The sequence below is a fragment of the Cervus canadensis genome, chromosome 12 (assembly GCF_019320065.1).
Source record: "Cervus canadensis isolate Bull #8, Minnesota chromosome 12, ASM1932006v1, whole genome shotgun sequence".
Classification (NCBI taxonomy): domain Eukaryota; kingdom Metazoa; phylum Chordata; class Mammalia; order Artiodactyla; family Cervidae; genus Cervus; species Cervus canadensis.
Genome location: NC_057397.1, coordinates 69729023 through 69746468, shown reverse-complemented (window position 1 = coordinate 69746468; position 17446 = coordinate 69729023). Strand labels below are relative to the sequence as shown.

The 17446-nt window shown below is 39.1% G+C and overlaps 1 protein-coding gene across 1 annotated transcript in view; it reads left to right on the top strand.

The window, feature by feature from the left end:
- The window catches only part of DECR1 (2,4-dienoyl-CoA reductase 1), a 41151-nt gene extending 31988 nt beyond the window's left edge, over positions 1-9163 (top strand). The window contains exons 6-10 of the mRNA XM_043483699.1: positions 410-509; positions 5473-5545; positions 7931-8077; positions 8534-8596; positions 8699-9163. Of these exons, the coding sequence (XP_043339634.1) occupies positions 410-509; positions 5473-5545; positions 7931-8077; positions 8534-8596; positions 8699-8758 (443 nt within the window). The 3' untranslated portion in view covers positions 8759-9163. The remainder of the gene's footprint in view (positions 1-409; positions 510-5472; positions 5546-7930; positions 8078-8533; positions 8597-8698) is intronic.
- The last annotated feature ends 8283 nt before the right edge of the window (positions 9164-17446 follow it).

The following is a 17446-nucleotide window of genomic DNA, read 5'->3' as shown; positions in this document are numbered from 1 at the left end:
CAGTTTCTTTATGTTTACAGGAGGAAGGCAAGTCTGTGGTGCTGAAGGCAGAAGTCCCTGCTAATTTAGTTTTAGTTCTGATTTATTCTTGTTTAAATGGGTGGATAGCTAATGGAAATCCTATCCAGCTGATTATGCAGGGCCTCTGAGATTTGAGCCTAGGTATAGGCTGGCCTAGAATTTTGATTAAGATTGGGCCATCCTGAATGACAGCAAGATTACTAGCAAAGAAAGATGAGGCAATTTTAGTAGATTACTGTTTCATTAATTTAGCCTTAGTAAAGTTTTAAAAAGTTCTTCAGTTTTTGTTATACCCTCTTGAATCAGATCCCATTATTTTAAATAATGTTTTCCTGATGTGAATTGGCTTAGCTGTATTGTTAATTACTGTATCATTTAAAAATATTAGGCGCATCATTTCTTGCTATTACAACCGTCTATGCTGAGACTGGATCAGGTTTTGTAGTACCAAGTGCTTCTGCTAAGGCAGGAGTGGAGGCCTTGAACAAGTGAGTACTATCTTGTTAATCTTATATTACTGTGTATATAGTAATCTAATAAGTGCTATCAGGTTAATCCTGTCCCTGAAGATGATGTGCTTTGAAAGCCTGTGTAACTAAATTCTTGCTTTCTTGTTTCTTTCCAGAGAAAACTAAAACAATGACTAATTTGGATTTGCCAGGGGACATTGAGTCTCATGAATAGGTCTTGTTTGTCTACTAGGTCTTGCACTGTCCCCTAGAATTCTCTGAAGTGATTGAACTATTCTGTAGATCTGTACTATCCAGTAGCTACAAGTGGCCACTGAACCCTTGCATTGTGGTTACTGCGACTGAGAAACTAATTATTACTTAATTTTAATCACTTATCCAGTGAAACTGTGTTATAAAGTTTGAGAAAAGGACCGATAGGAACTTAGACTGGAGTGTCCGTGTATCTCTCCTAGCGCCCCCTCTGGCCTCCCTTGAATATGCTTTCATCCTTTTGTTGTACTTGCTCCACTATTATACAGGATTGATAGAACTAGCGTAGACAATGCCCACTTGTCAGGTCTTTTGGCTTTTTCTCAGCAGTGTATGATTGCTTTTTGAATTTGTTCCCCATTGGACTTCCCCAGTTTCTTTGTTTTAATGTAAGTTCTTATCATTGCTTTTCGTTTTTATTGTAATAGCCCCATAATATGTTTCTCTGCTGCCAGTTTATTTTTTTTCATGTTCCCACCAGACTCATCTTTCTAACAATGTATATCTGCTTGTTATAATTCCCTAGCTAAAAACCTTATATCATTTTTCTGTTCATCTTTGGAATAAAAGCCAAAACTCAGTATGATATTCTAAACAGACTTGCCTCTGGCCTTTCTCTATTCATTGGCTTATTAGATCAATATTTACTGTGTACCTTTTGTGTACCTGGCACTTCTACTAGGTAGAGGGATATGGTAGGAATGGAAACAGAACAATCCTCATTCTCCCCTGAGCTTGTATCCTTTCACCATTTTTCCTCTGCTTTAATCACTGCTATTTCTGTGCTCTATACTTCCTTAAACACGTCATGCACTTTCATATGTCTCTACCTAGATTGTGCTGTTGTTAGAATTTGCTATGATAGCTTTCACCTCCCTTCAGGGCTCTCCTACAACCTCCTCTGGGATATTTTTTTCTCATTTCTTGGAGTAACAGGCAAGCTTGGCCTTGGAGTACAAAAGGAAGCAGGGCAAAGGCTAACATAATTTTTGTCAAGAGAACACACTGGCCATAGCAAACACCCTCTTCCAACAACACAAGAGACCACTCTGCACATGGACGCCACCAGATGGTCAATACCAAAATCAGACTGATTATATATTTTGCAGCCAAAGATGGAGAAGCTCTATACAGTTAGCAAAAACAAGATCTGGAGCTGACTGTGGCTCAGATCATTAACTCCTTATTGCAAAATTCAAACTTAAATTGAAGAAAGTAGGGAAAACCACTAGGCCATTCAGGTATGACCTAAATCAAATCACTTATGATTATACAGTGAAGGTGACGAATAGATTTGAGGGACTAGATCTGGTAGACAGAGTGTCCGAAGAACTGTGGACAGAGCTTTGTAACATTGTACATGATGAAGTGACCAAAACCATCCCCCAAGAAAAGAAATGCCAGAAGGCAAAACGGTTGTCTGAGGAGGCCTTATAAATAGCTGAGGAGAGAAGAGAAGCAAAAAGCAAGGGAGAAGGGGAAGGATACACCCAACTGAATGCAGAGTTCTAGAGAAGAGCAAGGAGAGATGAGAAGCCCTTCTTTAAACGAACAATGCAAAGACATAGATGAGGAAAACAACAGAATGGAAGTGACTAGAGATCTCTTCAAGAAAATTGGAGATATCAAGGGAACATTTCATTTTAGGTTGGGCACGACAAATGATGGAAACAGTAAGGACCTAACAGAAGCAGAAGAGATTAAGATGAGGGAGAAAGAATACACAGAAGAACTATACAAAAAAGGTCTTAATGGCTGGGATGACCATGATGGTGTCACTCACGTAGAGCCAGACATCCTGGAGCGTGAAGTCAAATGAGCCTCAAGAAGTATTCCTACGAACAAAGCTGGTGGAAGCAATGGAATTCCCCCTGAACTATTTCAGATCCTTAAAGTTGATGTTGTTTAAGCACCACACTCAATATGTCAGCAAACATGGAAGACTCAGCAGTGGCCACAGGACTGGAAAAGGTCGGTTTTCATTCCAAACCTAAAGAAGGGTGATGCCAAATAATGCTCAAACTATTGCACAACTGCACTCATTTCGCATAGTAGCAAGTGATGCTCAAAATCCTTCAAGCTAGGCTTCAACAGTACATGAGCTGAGAACTTCCAGATGTACAAGCTGGGTTTAGAAAAGGCAGAACAACCAGAGATCAAATTGACAGCATTCAATGGATCATAGAGAAAGCAAGGGAATTCTAGAAAAACATCTACTTCTGCTTCATTGTCTGTGCTAAAGCCTTTGACTATGTGGATCACAACAAACTGTGGAAAATTCTTAAAGAGATGGGGATACCAGACCACCTTCCTTGTCTCCTGAGAAACCTGTATGAGGGTCAAGAACCAACAGTTAGAACCTTACATGGAACAAGTAACTGGTTTAAAATTGGAAAAGGAGTACGACAAGGCTATATATTGTCACCCTGTTTATTTAACTTCGATGCAGAGTACTCATGCAAAATGCCAGACTGGATGAATCAGAAGCTGGAATCAAGATTGCTGAAAGAAATAACAGCCTAAGATATGCAGATGATACCACTTTAATGGTAGAAAGTGAAAAGGAACTAAAGAGCCTCTTGATGAAGGTGAAAGAGGAGAGTGAAAAAGTCTTGAAACTCAACATTCAAAAAACAAAGATCATGGCATCCAGTCCCATCACTTCATGACAAATAAGGAGAATGGGAAACTATGACAGACTTTATTTTCTTGGGCTCCAAAATCATTGCAGATAGTGACTGCAGGCACAAAATTAAAAGACGCTTGCTCCTTGGAAGGAAAGCTATGACAGACCTAGACAGTGCATTAAAAAGCAAAGACATCATTTTGCTGACTTAAGTCCATATAGAAAAGCTATGGTTTTTCCAGTAGTGATGTACAGATGTGAGACTTGGGCCATAAAGAAGGCTGAGCACTAAAGAATTGATGCTTTCAAACTATGGTGCTGGAGAAGACTCATGAGAGTCCCTTGGACTGTGTGAAGATCAAACCAGTCAGTCCTAAAGATAATCAACCCATTTATTGGAAGGACTGATTTTGAAGCTGAAACTCCAACACTTTGGTCACCTGATGGGAAGAGCTGACTCATTGGAAGAGACTCTGATTCTCGGGAAGATTGAAGGCAAAAGGAGAAGAGGGTGGCAGAGGATGAGATGGTTGGGTCGTATCACTGACTCAATGGACATAAACTTGAGCAAACTCTGAGAGATAGTGAAGGACAGAGAAGCCTGGCATTCTGCAGTCCATGGGGTCACAAAGAGTCAGACAGGACTTAGCAACTGAGCAACAATAACCCTTTGCACCTTTAAAACTTTGTTTATTCTGATCTAATGAGAAGAGTAACACATTAATAAATGCTATCTTGTGTTTTAGATTCTAAAATGGAGGCGCACAGAGAAGGGCATTGTAGACCATTTTTAATATATTATTAAAGCTATATAACTCCCCACTAGGATCTGTGTACTGTGAGAGAAGAAAGCAGATCTTATTCATCTTGCTCATTGCTCAGCAAGATCTGGTACATAACCAATGCTCAGTTCCTGCTGAACTATACAGTTCTCTTTTTTGAGTAGTTTTAAGGTACTTTTTAACTTGTAAGCTAGTAATACACATTTGTTTGGGAGACAAAATTGTACTTTACTCAGCAGTTTAAACTTAGTCTGAAGAGAGAGAATTACCATTTTTAAGGTCAAATGATATTGGAAATAAGAGCTTAGAATTTGACTCTTTTGACACCATTTGTACAATATCTGTATTTGTTTTGCCGAGATCTTATTAGATATTTCAATTTCGTGTTCTTTAAGGGCCGTGAACCTGTGCTGCTTTTTTGATGTTGTATTACTACACAGTGAATTGCACATAGTAGATGCTCAATAAATGTGTGTGTTCTTCCCCAGCCTGAGTTCCCATCAGCCCTCTTCCATACCTTGTAGCACACAGTCATACCAGATAAGGTCTTTTAGGTCCTAGAGACTGCGTATTGTTTGCCTTTGTCCTTTACACCCACTGGCCCATGTACCTGGACAGTCTTCTTTTCTCCACCCTCCCTTCCAGTATCTTCCATCCTCTTCTCTTTCCCCCTTACTCCCACAAAAACCTCCTAATCCTTCTTCAAGTGTCTGCTCAACTCTTACTTCCTGAAGGAAGCCTCCCCTCTTTCCCCTGGTAGAGATGGGTACTTCTTCCTCTGAGTAATATTGGCACGTTTTACACAGTTTCCATCATTTACTCGATGAAGGCACTTGTAATGTTGCAGACACCGTGGTCTAATGTACTAAAAGTAAAGTTGCATTGAACTTTATAAGTGCAGGACTGAACTCCAGAAAATGTGAGGAAGAGACATCATTCTCTCAGTTCTTTATGCTAAATAGTGTACCCTCTTTAAAAATGTATGCTGATATTGGTCTTCATACTAAAATGTGAGTGGTAGGTAGTCTAGCATAGTGCCTAGGACACTAGAATGTAAATGTTATATAATACAGAAGCATGTGACTAAGGGCACAAACTCTAGAGCTAGACTTCTGGAAGTTGAAGACTCACTAGCCATATGACCCAGAGCCAATGATTTATTTTCTCTGTGCCTCAGTTTCCTTGTCTGTAACACAGGGAATAATAGTAGTGCTTACCTACTGGAGCTGTAGTCTCTGGCGTGTAGTAAGTCTTGGTTAATAGTATTTGTAATTAATAGTATAATATTTTTTAAATCAGTACTGTTTGTTTGAATTTTTAGGTCTCTTGCAGCTGAATGGGGTAAATATGGAATGAGATTCAATGTGATTCAACCAGGTCCTATAAAAACCAAAGTAAGTTTTGGTTTGCTTATGATCACGTTTTGAGTGATTAAGGAGTGGACGATTAATACATATGTTCTGTAACGGGCAGCATTTTCCAAAGATACCGGAGTTTAGAGCCCTGGTAGAAGGGAAGAAGGTTTTGTTATTATCCAACATAAGAAATAAGGAGCTGGGAAAGAAAATAGCAGTTACACAACTCCTTCACAAGGTCTATTTCAGTGTCTTAATATAATTTTTCTGGGATCTTCTATGCCATGAATTTTGGTATTTTGCCTGATTTGTTTTAATGATCTGTTGTTATATTTCTTATTTTTTCATATATTTTGCAGGTTCTTACTTTGATGTCCTTTTATTAAAATCATGGAAATGTAACTATATTTTAAATGTTAGAGATGCTTTCTAAATGTATCATATAAGCTTGGTCTTATATGTAGAAAATAGGTAGCATTTTCTTTGAGTCATATCTGTGCCTTTTCACTTTAAACACTTATGTATGTCATCTAATTCCCATGTCTCTGGTATTAAAAATTCTTCTGATGGCATGTAATTTACCTATAATCAGATATTCATTGCAACTCATAATTATCACTTATGCTGTTATAGACATTGCTGAAAAAGTTCCCAGATTCTCTGTTCTCTCACATTATCCCAAATAACTTTCTTCTCATACTTTTTTGTTTTCATGCAAAGCAGGAATTTCTAATCCCACCTGCAATGTTGCTTTGAAGGCCCAGGTGGAATTTGCTAACTTTAACTTAATAAACTGAGGGGGCTTCCTTGGTGCCTCAAATGGTAAAGAATCTGCCTGCGATCCAGGAGAACTGGGTTTGATCCCTGGATCAGGAAGATCCCCTGGAGAACGGGATGGCTACCCACTCCACTATTGTTATATAAACAGAAAATAATGCTAAGGAACATTTGCCTTATAGGTGGTTCTGGGTTGTTAAGTATTAACATGAAGATGGTTGTATTAATTAAGTAGTTTGAAGGGTGGAAAATAGAAAACCTGCCTAAGTGAAACTTGACTGAACATCTTATTTGTTTGGCACTTAAATTATAAAAAATGATAAAATTAATGGAAAAATAATTCAAATGCACACAGTAAAATTGATTCAGAGTATCACTGTGTTAAGCACTGTCTGAAAAGGATTAAACAGTCATCGAAACTTCCTCCTAGGACCTCAATATCTAGGAAAGGTCATGTGCATTTTTTATTTATTTAACATATATTTACTGAGTGCCTTGTGTGTGCAGAGGTGCTGAGAAAGATGCAAAAACAGTTGTGACAAAATGCTTGCCATCCAGGAGCTTTAGCAGTCTCGGTATGCGTTTTATGCAAATGACAAGCATATAATTTTAAAGAAATTAAAAGAAAATTGAAGTATGGAAACTCTGTAGCCAGCACTGATAGAACCAGGTTTGAGACCTTTGTCTATGATTTTCTTTATACCTGTCTAGGGAAGGCTGCAGGGCTCACAAGCAGCCTGTGTGTGCTTGCTCTGGCTCATGTCTGTGTTACTGAAAAGAATCATCACCTAGACTTCCAGGCTCTCGTGGAGGAAAAGTCAGTCACTTTCATTAATCAGTGTGCATGCATACTTTGGGCTTCCCCACTGGCGCCAGTGCTAAAAAACCCACCAGCCAATGCAGGAGACATAAGAGATGTGGGTTCGATCCCTAGGTTGAGAAGATCCCCTGGAGGAGGGCATGGCACCCCACTCCAGTATTCTTGCCTGGAGAATCCCCATGGACAGAGGAGCCAGGCAGGCTACAGTCCATGGGGTCACGGAGAGTCAGACACGACTGAGCAAACTCACACACTCGAGCAGAGGCGTGCATCCTTTATCTTGGCCTGCTCCTCCTCATCATTCACAGAAGGCAGAAATTGTTTGGCAGATTTCGTTATGGTTTTTCTCTCTCTGGGACCTACTTGAATTTGATATTACTACATACTTGTTTTCTTCCTTTCCTATGATTTTGAGGAAAAAAAGGAGAAGGAAAAGGAATTTCCTCTTAAATATTTTCTTCTGGGGTCCTTTTTCTGTGTTAAATCAAATGGCAGTAGCCTCCTTACTTCCATCACACTAAACTTGTACATATTTCAGAGTATTTTTGTATACATTTTCTCATTTCTCAGGCAACAATTTTGTGAGCTAGCTCAGACAGGCGTCCTCATTTTACTTATGAAGAAACTAATGGAGAAAGGTTATATGTTCTAGTGATTTTTTTAAGGGTCAATAATTAGGCAAAATGAATACGGAAGAATTTGGCAAAACTTTTTGCTTATAGGGAGTAAGATATGAACAGGCTGCCTTAGTAACATTCATTTATTGCAAATTTATTTCTTAAATAGGATTTTTTTTTTTTAAGCAACCTATTTTCTTAACTTCTAAGGGTGCCTTTAGCCGTCTTGACCCTACCGGAGCATTTGAAAAAGAAATGATTGACAGAATTCCCTGTGGTCGGCTGGGAACTGTGGAAGAACTTGCAAATCTTGCTGCTTTCCTTTGTAGTGATTATGCTTCTTGGATTAATGGAGCTGTAAGCATTGTTTTCTCTCTCAATACTTTTGGGAGGTGGATTTGGGGTGGGAAGGTGGATTGCAGAACCAATCCCAACAATGTTGAATGTAAATATGATTTAAATTATTTAATGAACTGTATTTAGTATGTTACTTATAGAAATACTAATATAATTTAAGCTTATGAAGTTGATTCTTTAATAAATTAATTTTATTAAATGCAAATAGCTCTGGTAGACATGCCTTTAAGCTGATCTTTAAGACTGGGTAGAATTTGAAATCATAGAAATGATGGAGAGAGGATTTTTAAGAGAGTAAATCAATTTAGGTTTAATTGTCAGTTTTGTCTTTAAAACTTGTGCTTGGATTGAAAGTGTCAAAGAGATATTCCAACCAGTTAGGAGGGAGAAATGGCTAATGGTTCAGAAAACTTTTAAAAAGAAGTTAATTTCACAGCTTTTATTATCATTTTTTAGGTAATCAGATTTGATGGTGGAGAGGAAGTACTTATTTCAGGGGAATTCAACAGTCTGAGGAAGGTAATGCCATTTTGTGAATGCAATACAATATTAACAGTGAGGATACTAAGTTTTAAAAACACACAAGAACCTCATTAAATTGACTTTTTCTTCTTGTGGTAGGTCACCAAGGATCAGTGGGACGTAATAGAAGGACTTATCAGGAAGACCAAAGGCTCCTAAGACTACTCTGGCCTTCATCTTGGTTATAATGGAAATTATGCAGACTATCTATAATGATTTGAATATTTTCAGGTCTAATAAATTGTTAATTAGCAAGCATTCCTGGAATGTGTATTATATGCTAGGCCAATGGTAGGTAGATCTTGTACATTAAAAGATGAATAAGATAGGATATTGTCTCTTTAAAGATTTTTTTAAAAAATAAAAACAGGAAAGTGAAAGGCTATTAATAGAAGTGAAAAGTGTTTAGATGTGCAGAGAAAGGAACAGATATTTGTAACTGGAGAAAATCAGGAGAAACTTAAGGGTGGAAGTAGCATTTGAGTTACATGTTAAAACGATGGCCTTGGTGACGGTGTCTAAAAGAAAACAGAGGATTTCCAATAAATCTAATAATGGATTCTGTCTTTTCAGTGTATTTCCTTTTCATTGTACTTATGAATCATCTTCTTTAACTCAGTATTAATTCAGTTTTAACTCAGTATTAACTCAGTTAACTTAGTATTAATTCAAACAAGTTTTTACCAGGACCTATTTTGTAACCAGAAGTTTTATTTGGCAATAAGAATAAAACATGAATAATCTACAGCATTTGCACTCTTAAAACTCATTATCTAACAGGATAGATAAACTTGTAAATAATTATTTATGATTCATTGTGATGAATATTCCAGCAGTGTTATGGAGGGGGAAGTAATTCATTCTGTTTCTAGAGTTTAGAGAAAGTGACGCCTAGTAGGTAGCATTTCATCTCAGCATTTAAAGTATATATTCTCTATGTCTTACGATTACCAGAAGGGAAGGATGGGGTGGGGAGGAGTAGACTGGGAGTTTGGGACTGACATGTATATACTGCAATACTTAGGATAGATAACCAACAGGGACATACTATATAGCACAGGGAACTCTGCTCAATACTCTGTAGTAACCTAAATGGGAAACGAATTTGGAAAAGAATAGAAAAAAAATTTTTTTAATAAAATGCTTGTTTTGAAAAAAATAAAATTACTAGAATAGGAAATGCTAAAAAAAAAATAAAGTGTGTATTCTCTGTGTAGAAAAGATGAACAAAGCTTATAAAAACTTTTCATGTATAATTTCATTTTATTCCATATTTAATTTGACTAATTTGTCATCCTAAGAATCAAATAACAAAAAATCCACAGTTTCAAGTCTATGTAGATATAATTTTGAGTTTATATTTTAAAAAAAGTATTTTGCTTTCATTATTGTTGTTTAGTCATTAAGTCATGACCGACTCTTTTGTGACTCCATGGACTGTGTAGCCCCCCAGATTCCCCATCCACAAGATTCCCCAGGCAGGAATCCTGGAGTGGGTTGCCATTTAGGAATCATTCATTATATGCTCACCAGGCTGACTTTCCCCATTGCCTAAGTTACTAAGAGAGGGCGCCAGCAGCTTCCATCTTACCTCCTGCAAAAGAATCTAGTTTTCCTGTTTGAACTTATATACTATAAGCCTGATATACAAATCCTTATTACATTGACAGTTAATTATATGCATTAATTACATTAAATTGTGTACATAAACAGTTTAGAATGAGTACCCTTTACGTGTATGATAATTTTGCCTTTCACTGGGGCCCCATACCTATCTCCATTTACCTTTAAAAATAACCATTTCCTCTCTTCTATCCACATCTTTCTTCTTTATTTTTATTTTATTTTATTTATTTATTTATTTATTTTTGTCATACATTGATATGAATCAGCCATAGATTTACACGTATTCCCCAAATTATCAATACTTTTTATGGTGTAGGAAAAAAAGTGACAGTAGTTACATAAATGACCTTTTGTAAGTTTCATCACTCTTATTATCTTCATGATGACATTCAAAATTGTAATATCTGCTTCACAGGGTTGTTATGAGGATTAAGTGAGGTAACTAAAAACACCATGTTAAGCGTCAAGCACACAAATGAAAGACAAGGCCCTTCTGTTTTTCCACTCTTTGATTTTTAAGAAATTATTATCTTAGAAAATGTGAGAATACAAAAGAATAAAAGATTTGAAAGCTAACTTCCTAAAGAAAACTTCTGTTAACATTTTGGTATGTTTTCAACTTTTTGCCTTTTTTTCATTTAATCTTTATTTTTTATGAAAGTAATTTGTGTGTATAATTTATATAGGAAGGAGTACACTGAAGTCCCCAGGTAAGCTGTCTTCCCGTGTAACTATCTTCAGTCCTTTTAACTTTTTTTTCTGGAATATACATAGGATCGCAAAGAGTCGGACATGACTGAATGACTAACACGTTTTGGGCTTTCCTTGTGGCTCAGCTGGTAAAGAATCTGCCTGTAATGCAGGAGACCCCAGTTCGATTCCTGGTTTGGGAAGATCCGCTGGAGAAGGGATAGGCTACCCACTCCAACATTCTTGGGCTTCCCTTGTGGCTCAGCTGGTAAAGAATCTGCCTGCAATGCAGGAGACCTGGGTTTGATCCCTGGGTTGGGAAGATCTCCTGGAGAAGGGAAAGGCTAACCCACTCCAGTATTCTGGCCTGGAGAATTCCATGGACTGTATAGTCCATGGAGTTGCAAAGAGTTGGACACAAGTGAGTGATTTCACTTCTGCTTCATTGACTATGCTAGAGGCTTTGACTGTATGGATCACAATAAACTGGAAAATTCTTCAAGAGATGGGAATACCAGACCACCTTACATGCCTGCTGAGAAACCTCTGTGCAGGACAAGAAGCAACAGCTAGAACTGGCCGTAGAATAACGGACTGATTCCACATTTGGAAAGGAGTACGTCAAGGCTGTATATTGTCACTCTTTTTAACTTGTAAGCAGAGTACCTCATGCGAAATGCTAGACTAGATGAATCACAAGCTGGAATCATGATTCTCAGGAGAAATATCAACAACCTCAGATATGCAGATGATACCACTTGAATGGCAGAAAGGGAAGAGGAACATCACTTCTCAATGAAGGTGAAAGAGGAGAGTAAAAAAGCTGGCTTGAAACTCTACATTAAAAAAAAAAAAACATGGAAAATAGAAGGGAAAAAAGTAGAAGCAGTGACAGATTTTATTTTCTTGGACTCCAATATCATTGTGGACAGTGACTGGAGCCATGAAACTGAAAGATGCTTGCTCCTTGGAAGGAAGGCTATGACAAACCCAGACTGTGTATTAAAAAGTAGAGACATCAATTTGCCAACAAAAGCCTGCATAGTCAAAGCTATGGTATTCCCAGCAGTTATGTACGGATGTGAGAGTTGGACCATAGAGAAGGCTGAGTGCAGATGCATTGATACTTTCAAATTATGGTGCTGGAGAGTCTTCTCGGCTTGCAGTCCCTTGGACAGCAAGGAGGTCAAACCAGTAAATCAATCCTAAAAGAAATCAACTCTGAGTATTCATTGGAAGGACTGATACTGAAGCTGAAGCTCCAATACTTTGGCCACCTGATGTGAAGAGCCGACTCATTGGAAAAGACCCTGAGGCTGGGAAAGATCGAAAGCAAAAGGAGAAGGGGGTACAGAGGATGAGATAGCTAGATAGCATCACCAACTCGATGGACATGAATCTGAACAAACTATGGGAGACAGTGGAAGACAGATAAGCCTCGTGTCCTGCAGTCCATGGGGTTACAAGGACTTGGACACTACTTAACAACTGAACAACAACTCCAGCTTTCTTTTGATTTCCAGTTGCATGGAATATCATTTTCCGTCACTACACTTTCAGTCTGTATGTGTCCCTCGGTCTGAAGTGGGTCTCTTGTAGGCAGCATATACATAGATCTTGTTTTTTAATCCATTCAGCCAGTGTGTGTCTTTTGGTTGGGGCATTTAATCTGTTTACATATAAGGTAATGATTAATATGTACTTACTGCTGTTTTGTTAATTGTTTTCTTTGTATGATTCTTTTTCTTCTTGTGTTTCCTACCTAGAGAAGTTCCTTTAGCATTGTTTTTCAGGCTGGTTTGGTTGGGTTGAATTCTCTTAGCTTTTGCTTATCTGTAAAGCTTTCAATTTCCCTAACAAATCGGAATGAGATCCTTGCTGGGTAGAGTAATCTTGGTTGTATGTTTTTCCTTCTTATCACTAAATATATCCTGCTATCCCCTTCTTGCCTGCAAAGCTTCTGAAGAGCCTTATGGGGATTTCCTTGTATATTATCTTTGCTTTTCCCCTGCTGCATTTTTTCTTTGAATTTAATTTTGAATTAATTTTTGTTAGTTTGATTAATATGTGTCTTGATGTGATTCTCCTAGGGTTTATCCTTTATGGGACTCATTGGTCTTCCTGGACTTGGGTGGCTATTTCCTTTCCCATGCTAGGAAATTTTTTTCTATCATATCTTCAAATATTTTCTCACATTCTTTCTTTTTCTCTTCTTCTGGGATTCCTCTAATTTGAATGTTAGTGCATTTAGTGTTGTCCCAGAGATCTCTAAGAAAGTCTTCAATTTTTTTCCCTCTATTTTTTTTTATTCCATTCTTTGGCAGTTATTTCCACCATTCTCCTTTCCAACTCATTTATCCATTCTTCTGTCTCATTTATTCTGCTATTAATTGCTTCTACTGTATTTTTTGTTTCAGTTGTCATGCTGTTCATCTCTGTTCTTTAGTTCTTCTAAGTCTTTGTTAAACATTTCTTATATTTTCTCAATCTGTGCCTCTATTTCTAAGATTTTCAATCATTACTATCATTAGTCTAAATTCTTTTTCAGGCAGGTTGCCTATTTCCTCTTCATGTATTTAGTCTTACAGATTTTTACCTTGGTCTTTTGTCTGTAACATATTTTTTTGTCGTTTTTTTTTTTTTTTTTTTTTTTAGGTTCCTGTCTTCTGGTTGCTTGGCCTGAAGTTTCTGGCACTGGAAATTCCAGGCAGTTGGGTAGAGCGGGGTCTCAGTGTTGAGCCGTGGCCCTCCAGGAGGCCTTACTTTGATTAGTATCCCTGGGCTCTGATGTTCTCTGTTGGTCCAGGAGTTTGGACTTGGCACTCCCGTACATGGACTCAGGCCTGACCTCTGGCCGGTGAACCAAGATCCTGCAGGCTGTGCAGTGTGGCAGAAAAAATAAAATAACAACAGTAACAAAGAATACCACATAAACTGAGAAGATTAACATATATTAGAGAATATGTATATGAAACAACTGGAAGGTGAAACAGAACCCAGTAACAAAAACAAAAAAGCGCCTCTGTCTGTGCAGTATCAGGCTTCGGGCCTCCACAGGCTGCCCCGGGCTGGGTGCTTGGGGGACAGCCAGTGACTTCTGAAATCCGTTCCTCAAGGGTCCCTCCCCATCCAGCTTGTCTCTTCCTCCTCGCCCCCCCTCCTACGCCCCCCAGGACCCCTGTGAGCAGAGGGAGCCTTGAAAGGTGGAGGACCAGGTGCAGGGCCTCAGCAGGCCCCCCAGGCTGAGTCGGTGGGGGGATGTGAGCCACGTTCCCCTCTGATCCTCCAAACCCCAGGTCCCTTCCTGCCCCCGCTGGCCCCTCAAGGTAAGTGTGCCTCTTCCGGTGTGTGGATGCCTCCCCTCCTCCAGCTGCCCCCAGGGGCGCTGACCACCTTTGGCCTCCGCTTCTTCCCCCTCCCTCCCCGCAAAGTCCTGCCCTATTGCCCAGGGGTTCAACCCATCCGCCTGGGTGTTGAGGTCCCCACAAGCATCTGGCAGTGTCTTGGTGGTGCAGAAATGTGGACTTCATGTGCTCCCTCTCCTCCATCTGGACTCTGCCCCTTCAACCCCTTCATTTTATAAACAGAACTGACACTCAAGGAAGTTGGGACTTGACCAAGGTAGTATGATTAAGTTAAGCTTATGTTTCCTGCTCAATTGGACCAGGTTCTTGGGATCATCATTTAAACAAGGAGACAACAGTAAGGTCTTTATGAGATACAGTTCTATTAGAAAAGCCTTGAAAAGAAAAAGGCCCATTAACTTTTCAGGGGGGGATTGGTTCTTGATCAATTTTATTTCGTTGTAACTGAACATAAAAATGTTTTTTGTATTTTCATAAATTCATTCACAGCCTCAATCCCTTTAGCTTCAATTTCCTTCCAAGGTCTTGCAGTTCTCAAGTGTACAGTAAAATAATCCTTGGGTCTGGAGACAGAAAACATGGTGCTTAATACAAAAATCTCAACTGCTTGTGCTGGTAGAGGTGATCTTGCCTCCTCTATGTTATGCACCCTCTCCCCTCACCCAGGCTCACAGCAGCTTTCTTTCTATTCCTCAGAATTATTTGGCCTAGGGCCTTTGCACTAGCAGTTTATTCATCCTATGAATGTGCTTTTCCTTATCTTTATATAGCTGGCTTTTTCAGGGAGGCTTTGGACACCATTAATTTTTCAAAAATAATTTTAAGTGACCTATGATTCCCTGGTGGCTCAGATGGTAAAAAATCTGCCTGCAATGCAGGAGACCTGGGTTCGATCCCTAGGTTGGGAAGATCCCCTGGAGAAGGGAAGGGCTACCCACCCCAGTATTCTGGCCTGGAGAATTCCATGGACTGTATAGTCCATGGGGTCACAAATAGTCAGACACGACTGAGTGACTTTCACTTCACTTCACTATGATTGCTAAAAATACTCAAATCATGAATTTTCACAAAGAGAATTTGGTTGTATAACCACTAAGCAGGTAAGAAACAAAATGTCACCAGGAGTTCAGAAGCCTTGCTTACGTTCCCCACTGTGACTCCATTCTCCTCCCTAAAACTGACCGGTATTTCTACTTCTAACACCTAAGTTAGGCTGCTTTTGAAGTTTCTATTTAGAATTATAAAACATGTATTCTTATATTTTTGGATTCTCTCTATATAGCAATTGCTTTGTCATTGTTCAGTTGCTAAGTTGTGCCCAACTCTCTGCGACCCCATCAACTACCGCATGACAGGCTCCCCTGTCCTCCACCGTCTCCCTGAGTTTGCTCAAACTCATGTCCATTGAGTCGGTGATGGCATCCAACCATCTTATCCTCTGTCATTCTTTTCTCCTCTTGCCCTCTGTCTTTCCCAGCATCAGGGTCTTTTCCAATGACTCAGCTCTTCCTATCAGTTGGCCAAAATATTGGAGCTTCGGCTTCAGCATCAGTCCTTCCAATGAATATTCAGGACTGATCGCCTTTAGAATGGACTGGTTGAATCTCCTTGTAGTCCCAGGGACTCTCAAGAATCTTCTCCAACACCACAGTTCAAAAGCATCAATTCTTGAGTGCTCAGCTTTCTTCACAGTCCAACTTTCACATCCAGACATGACTACTGGAAAAACCATAGCTTTGACTAGATGGATTTTGTTGGCAAAGGAATGTCTCTGCTTTTTAATATGCTCTCTGGGTTTCTCATAACTTTTCTTCCAAGGAGCAAGTGGCTTTTAATTTCATGGCTGCAGTCACCATCTGAAGTGACTTTGGAGCCCCAAAAAATAAAGTCTGACACTGTTTCCACTGTTTCCCTGTCTATTTCCCATGAAGTGATGGGACCAGATGCCATGATCTTCATTTTTTGAATGCTGAGTTAAAACTTTCACCTTCATCAAGAGGCTCTTTAGTTCTTCTTCACTTTCTGCCATAAGGGTGGTGTCATCTGCATATCTGATGTTATTGATATTTCTCCAGGCAATCTTGATCCTGCTTGGGCTTCATCCAGCCCAGCGTTTCTCATGATGTACTCTGCATATAAGTTAAGTAAGCAAGGTGACACTATACAGCCTTGACGTTCCTTTCCCAGTTTGGAACCAGTCACTTGTTCCATGTCCAGTTCTAACTGTTGCTTCCTGACCTGCATACAGATTTCTCATGAGGCAGGTAAGATGGTCTGATATTCCCATCTCTTTTAAGAATGTTCCACAGTTTGTTGTGATCCATACAGTCAAAAGCTTTGGCATAGCCAATGAAGCAGAAGTTGATGTTTTTCTGGAACTCTCTTGCTTTTTCTATAATCCAGTGGATGTTGACAATTTGATCGCTGGTTCCTCTGCCTTTCCTAAATCCAGCTTGAATATCTGGAGGTTCTTGGTTCATGTACTGTTGAAGCTTCACTTGGAGAATTTTAAGCATTACTTTACTAGTGTGTGAGATGAGTGCAATTGTGCAGTAGTTTGAGCATTCTTTGGCATTGCCTTTCTTTGGGAAGGAAACTGACTTTTCCAGTCCCGTGGCCACTGCTGAGTTTTCCAAATGTGGTGACATATTGAAGTGCATATTGAAGTGCAGCACTTCAACAGGATCATCTTTTAGGATTTGAAATCGCTCAGCTAGAATTCCATAACCTCCACTAGCTTTGTTCATAGTGATGTTTCCTAAGGCCCACTTGACTTCACATTCCAGGATGTCTGGCTCTAGGTGAGTGAGTGAACCATCATGGTTATCTGGGTCATTAAGATCTTTTTCGTATAGTTCTTCTGTGTATTCTTGCCACCTTTTCTTAATATCATTTACTTCTGTTAAGTCCATACCATTTCTGTCCTTTATTGAGCCCATCTTTGCATGAAATGTTCCCTTGGTATCTCTAATTTTTTTGAAGAGATCTCTAGTCTTTTCCATTCTATTGTTTTCCTCTATTTCTTTGTACGGATCACTGAGGAAGGCTTTCTTATCTCTCCTTGCTATTCTCTGGAACCCTGCATTCATATGGATGTATCCTTCGTTTTCTTCTTTGCCTTTCATTTCTTATCTTTTCTCAGTAAGGCCTCCTCAGACAACCACTT